The 6,767-nt window shown below is 47.4% G+C and overlaps 1 protein-coding gene across 10 annotated transcripts; it reads right to left on the bottom strand.

Annotated features, from left to right (window-relative positions):
• On the bottom strand, positions 1–6,692 carry LOC118222762 (vesicle transport protein SEC20-like). 10 transcript variants are annotated; one of them, XM_035408581.1, is made up of 7 exons: positions 6,561–6,692; positions 6,082–6,174; positions 5,846–5,937; positions 4,639–4,743; positions 2,725–2,843; positions 511–2,078; positions 1–395 (listed from the first exon to the last, which is right to left on the bottom strand). In XM_035408581.1, the coding sequence occupies exons 1-6, from the start codon at positions 6,642–6,644 to the stop codon at positions 1,882–1,884; spliced, it is 690 nt and encodes a 229-aa protein (XP_035264472.1). In that variant the 5' UTR covers positions 6,645–6,692; the 3' UTR covers positions 1–395; positions 511–1,881. The 10 variants fall into 10 exon arrangements, with proteins under 10 accessions (XP_035264472.1, XP_035264463.1, XP_035264462.1 ...); XM_035408572.1 differs by having other exon boundaries at positions 1–362; positions 396–2,078; positions 5,846–6,174; XM_035408571.1 differs by having other exon boundaries at positions 5,846–6,174.
• Between the last annotated feature and the right edge of the window lie 75 nt (positions 6,693–6,767).

The raw sequence follows: 6,767 nt of genomic DNA, 5'->3' as shown, positions 1-6,767 counted from the left end.
AAAATGTAAAAAAGTACCAAATTAAGACAGAAACAGAACTTTGTGTAACACTTATTAAAAGAGCAAATGGGCCTATATTGTTTCCATCAAATACCATCAATACAAATTACTTTCTAGAAATTACATTATATATAAACAATGTTTCCAATGTAAAAAACAAAAAAAAAAACTAAAGCCAATGTATGTCATTATATGTACACCTGAAAACATAGCTCATAAAATTGGTCTTGGTACCAAATCAATGACGTCAAAATTATACTGTTACAACTAAAGTTTCAACGACACGGTTCACAAGAAACACAGGCACTATCCCAAAGCAGTGCAGCCCACTGCCTGACGGACACAGCCTGGCACACTATGACCTGTCACAGTGCCTGACGGATACAGCCTATGACCTGTCACAGTGCCTGACAGACACAGCCTGGCATACTATGACCTGTCACAGTGCCTGACAGACACAGCCTATGACCTGTCACAGTGCCTGACAGACACAGCCTGGCACGATATAACCTGTCACAGTGCCTGACAGACACAGCCTGGCACACTATGACCTGTCACAGTGCCTGACAGACACAGCCTGGCACACTATGACCTGTCACAGTGCCTGACGGACACAGCCTGGCACACTATGACCTGTCACAGTGCCTGACGCACACAGCCTGGCATACTATGACCTGTCACAGTGCCTGACGCACACAGCCTGGCATACTATGACCTGTCACAGTGCCTGACAGACACAGCCTGGCACACTATGACCTGTCACAGTGCCTGACGCACACAGCCTGGCACACTATGACCTGTCACAGTGCCTGACAGACACAGCCTGGCACACTATGACGTGTCACAGTGCCTGACAGACACAGCCTGGCATACTATGACCTGTCACAGTGCCTGACAGACACAGCCTGGCACACTATGACCTGTCACAGTGCCTGACGGATACAGCCTATGACCTGTCACAGTGCCTGACAGACACAGCCTATGACCTGTCACAGTGCCTGACGGACACAGACTATGACCTGTCACAGTGCCTGACAGACACAGCCTATGACCTGTCACAGTGCCTGACGCACACAGCCTGGCACACTATGACCTGTCACAGTGCCTGACGGACACAGCCTGGCACACTATGACCTGTCACAGTGCCTGACGGACACAGCCTGGCACACTATGACCTGTCACAGTGCCCGACGAACACAGAGCCAGGCCATTCAGCAGGAAACAGTGCGCACACAGAATAAAATGTATAAAACTACATTTTGTAACCATAATGTATAAACTTTTAAATATATAATTTATGCAGTAAATATAAAGTTGGAAGCTAGCCCTCTGCTTGTGTTTCTGAGAGCGTATGAATAGGACCCGCTGACACGGACCGCCTGATTTCTGAAGCACTCCTGGCCTGTGGAGCAGAGCATGGGCAAACTGCTGCCTGCAACCCTTCTGCCAAAATGTCTACTTCCTGGAGAAGCTCAGATGACCCAAATAAAACAGCAAACAAGGGCAAGCCCACACAAAAGAGGGTTCCCCTTTACTAACAGTGCAGACAGGAGCTGGACAGAGTACTGGACCACATATGTGAGAGCAACACACTAATGGATCTCTTAAAAGCCTGGACTGGATTTCGTAAAAGCCTGGAATGCATCTCTTCAAAGCCTGGACTGGATTTCTTTGAAGCCTGGACTGGATTTCTTTGAAGCCTGGACTGGATTTCTTAAAAGCCTAGACCCGATCTCTTAAAAGCCTGGAATGTATCTCTTAAAAGCCAGAAACAAACTTGGGAGGGGAAATAATAGCCAAAAAGGTATCATCTTTCCAAAAGAAGCAGGATGAAACAGCAGCTCAGACGGAGCGGAACCTGAAAGTCGGGTTTCGCGTCCTCTACAGGAAGGGGAAGAGCCGCTTCTTCAGAATGTAGAGGACGGTGGCGAGGAAGAGCGCCAGAGCGAGGAAGATGAGCAGCTTGTCGGTGAACTCGCGCCGGTTGTACTTGGTGATGAGCTTGCGGCCCAGCTGGATGGTCCCGGTCATGGCCTTGAACTCCTCGTTGGTCTGCAGAACCGTCCTGGCGGACGTGGCTACGGAGAGGCAGAGCGGTGAAAAGGTGCTGCACCCGCGTGTCCCTCCACACGCACAAATAGGACCAGGCTGGAGGTCAACCACACCGAGACCAGAGTCCCAGCTCACAAAGCAGCGGGCACACTACAACGGGCACACTGCTACGGGCACACAATGTAGCAGGCACACTGCTACGGGCACACACCACAGCGGGCACACTGCTACGGGCACACACCACAGCGGGCACACTGCTACGGGCACACACCACAGCGGGCACACCGCTGGGCACACACCACAGCGGGCACACTGCTACGGGCACACACCCCAGCGGGCACACTGCTACGGGCACACACCACAGCGGGCACACCGCTGGGCACACTGGCACAGGCACACTGCTGCAGCTGAACACAGCGCTAAAACCACGCAGCTGCTCTCCAAACCGAACGGAACGGACACACGCGTCCAGGCCTCAGACATGTCAGCATGCAGCCTCCATCTTGCAGGTCTATGCATCACCACAGACAGAGATTCACTAACGTCTTTGGCTGATGAGCGTGTGGTTCAGCATGGCAATACCCCGTATGTTCAAAACAGGCAGACCCGCCCCCCCTCCCTTTAACCACACACAGGCATTTCTCCCCCTCACCCCTAGGGGGCGCCTCTTACCAAGTGAGCTCATCGTCTCCTCGCTCTGCTGCACTTGCTGTGACATCATCCGGCTGATGCTCATCAGGCTCTCTGTGATGTCACTGGAGGACTGGGCCAGGCTCTCTTTGGTCATCTTTCTGATTGGAGAAACAGAGGCCACATGACTGTCTGGAGCCACTCCCACTAAGCTTAGTTTTTTGGCTGGACCGCAACAGCGATGCCAGCCCTACAAACACGAATGTCTGTGAGTGACTGACTGACTGACTGTCTGAGTAATGAAGTTGCACCATTGGTCGGCCGAGTTATGAAGTTACACGTGTGTTGGGTCCAGCCATATACTAGGTTTTAACCTGGTCTTGTTTCACCCAGTTCTCCATCACTGCTTAGACATTAGACACTCTCAAACAAAAGCATGAATGAGCACAGTACTGAACACAGGAAAAAAATGATCCCAAAACCTGATGATCATGTGTAAGCTGTTCTGGAGATGGTTTAACTCCTGAAGGCTCCGACATCAGCCTCTGCCGAGCTGGCAGGTTGTGCCGAAACTGTCTTTCAGAACACAGATAATAATAAATAAATACACTCAAAGTCCAAACAGATTCCAAACCATCCTTTGTCCAGCTGACATGTGGATTGGAGAAGGTAATGAGCGCACCTGTGACTCAGGTAAGGGGCTCTCTCTCTCTACAGGTAAAAGGTGCCTTTGAGCAGTGGCACTGGTCCAGGTGTACAACGTCAGGTAGAGAGCAGGACAGACACAGGTGAGGTTCTAGGGTGTGTTCGCGATTCACACACACACACACACACACACACACACACACGTGTGTGTACACATGCTAACAGCACTGAAATGTGATCTGTTAATCCAGGACTACAGGCATGCAGAGGCAACAAAATCTGCTCTGAAACACACCCGCCCAAATATACAAATATTTTGCACAACGCTGCAGGCCCTGGCTTTCCTGGTAGAGCTCCAGCTGCATAACTGACACCAGCGTTTCAGGGACTGCGAGCAACGTAAGCTGAATGTGCCAGTTTATTTTTTATTGATGCAGATAAAAACCTATTACTGCACCCAGAGAGGGAAACTAGCAAGAAACTGACAGCTAAACAGACATTTTGTGCCCAAGAGCCGACTAAAACAAGAAAGACAAATTTTTCAGTAAATGTCCTGGGGGGACATAAATGCCATTTCCACAGACACTGATTCTGGAGCATTTCGAGCGTCTTTGGAAAATCCCCAAAACCAGCAGCCAGTGAGCCAAAGAAGCACTTGCAGTCATTCTGAAACACCAAAGAGTTCTGATGATGTTTAATTCATGTTCTCTGCTTCAGTCTGGGGTGCACAAGAATAAGAGAATAAACCTCATCCCTAAACCCACACTAAAACCTCCACATCTTCACAAACGGGGGAGACTGTATTCCAAAATGGAAAAAATGTGCTGCTGTTTCCGTAACCGTAAACCCTCACAGACGAACAAAACGGGGCCAATGACACAGTCTGTGAGGACAGACTCCCGCTTCTCACAAACACTGTACAAATAAACACTTTTATTCAAACAAGTATTTTTTCCCCGCTCAGATGAACCACTACTAGCAATCTTGCAAAAAAACTAAAACAATCCATGTCTTCCAGTAAAGCTTATATCTTCCATTATGAATTACAACCGTTTTTTGGTGCAAAATATATACATACTTTAATTTATTTATTCTTTTACTGTATTTTTTTGGACTACACAGACATGCACGGACTGATCAAGCACAATCATACATTTGCTGTCTTTTCAGAGATATCTCAGCTAGATCTAGCAACCTGCCACCTGATCATCCCCCAGTTTAATTGGCTAGAAACTGTTCTCTCCACCTCAGCCGATGTGTGGTGGGTGAGTGTTCTGGCACAAAATGGCTGCCGTGCATCACTCCACTGACCTCTGCCTCAGGGGGGAATCTCCTCCATGAATCAGCTCCTCCTTCTCCTGGTTATCCATGGACAGCTTGCAGGCCAGGTTGGCCTTCCTCCAGGCTGTCTGGTTGCTGCACACACACAAGGAAAGGAACCGGTCACGGGGGCGTCACAACCACGTCTCTGACAAACATCCCATCGGCCACAAAAGGAAGCCTTCCCTGAAAGATTTTGGGGAGGCTTGTTTTGGAATTCTGCTTTCCGGTCAGTCCCTCCCCAGTCGAGACCGTTTCACACGGGTGAGTGAGACAGACAGAGAGACAGCTCTGCTGAACGTCAATCAAAACGCACGTCAGGCATGCTGTCCATCTGCACTGCGACCGCAACACGTAGCTCAACGTCAATCAAAGTGCTAACTGGCAAACCTGACAGGCCCACACGGCACCCAATCAGACCAGGAAATGAAGACTCACGTCTCCTTAAAGGACGGTTACTCACGGTTATTTTAGCTACGAAAGATGATGCCACCGATGCCATTCGACAGCATTCCACACATATTTTGTCCTTTCGTTCTGAGGATTTCGTTTTTTAAACAACGAAACCTTCACGAGCTTTATTTCACAGATCTGCATCTCGACAACGGCACTTCTTTATATTGCAACTGTGCCGATCTCTCGCTCTTGTGACGTTTGCTTCTGTTTAATGACTAGTGTAAGCAGCTCAGGCTAAAATCTACCGCCAAACAACTAACTGTGAACTGTACATTGTACAAGCGCAGCGTTTCCTAAACTGGGGTCTTCAGTCATAGAAAATCTTAAGAATTAATAATATCTTAAAATATTTCAACACAAATTTAATGGTCAGATGAAATAAACGGTCTAATTTACACATGCCTGGCAATATTGTTTTTGCAGTAATGTAGTATAGCTGTGATATTATGATGAATGACTCAGTGTCTCATATAGATCAATATTATAATGTCAAGTTCATATGTATTCTAGTGTGTTTTTTAACCCCAGTGCTCCAGCCTGTAGTGAGTTGTTGGATAAAGTCAAACACCCGCTGCCACAGAGCGGTCATTTTAGGGAGGGTTTGAAATGCAAAACCGTCTGGAACACCATTCAGCTCTACGGTACGAGTGTGAAGCGGGTTTCAATTTAAAACGGTGCAGCACTGCGGATTTAACCCTTCAGAAGTGATTAGGAGCCTAGAGCTTCAGCCACTCAAGCCTACCTCAGCATCTGCCTCCGGTGACCTTCTACCTCCCTCAGTATGGACAGCTTCTCCGACTCCTTGTCCTGTTCCCTCGCCATTTGCTCCAGATCCTGTAGAAGAGAGTTATTCCGCCATATTCCTAGCATCAAGCTAAAGTTGCATGGTAACCTATGGTAATAACTCCAAACCAAGCCTACTAAAATACAGGACGAATATCCCATCGTCTCTGAGAAACGATGCGCCTGGACGCTCACCTGAATCCGCAATCTCAGATGACGGAATTTCTCCTTTACTTCAGAGTTTAAATCCGCGAGCTCGCTTTGTGGTCCAGGACATTCCCCTATATCCTATGTTAAGTGACATTACACGGGTTGTTAAAGTTATATTATCAACGTGCCAAATAACATCAGCTTCGTTAACATCTTTCATTTCGCACCGGTATAAGCGTACTGAATTTTCTGAAACCAATCGGCCCTCTGCTTGTACATTTATTAGATTACTAAATCGCTATCTTGTCACTGGGTAGTTACTGTCATCCCAAAAATTATCACAAACAATCACGGCTACAAATAGCCTTAAAGAAAGAAGCGCTACAGCAAGATAACGTTGCCGGCATTTCAAGTGCATCACGAGCAGCATAACATGTTTGGGGAGGTATATTCGACAGCATGAACGAATGAAGCTAACACATCTATAGCAAATATCACATTAATTTCACATAAGCTCTTCTTACCTGAATGAGAGCTTTAATTTCTAAATCGTATTTAATTATTTCTTGTCCACATATTCGGACGTGAACATCCAGACTAGACGCCATCGTCTAGCCGAAAACTACGGAAAGCAGGCCGGTCAATCCGAGTCAGAGTCAGCGTTTTTTTCGGTTCCGTTGGTTTTTTTCTGTTCAGCGTTTAAAAAAATTTTTTTTTAACGTTTAACCGAT

The sequence above is a fragment of the Anguilla anguilla genome, chromosome 3 (genome assembly GCF_013347855.1).
Source record: "Anguilla anguilla isolate fAngAng1 chromosome 3, fAngAng1.pri, whole genome shotgun sequence".
Taxonomy (NCBI): Eukaryota; Metazoa; Chordata; class Actinopteri; order Anguilliformes; family Anguillidae; genus Anguilla; species Anguilla anguilla.
This window is presented reverse-complemented; position numbering and strand designations above follow the sequence as displayed.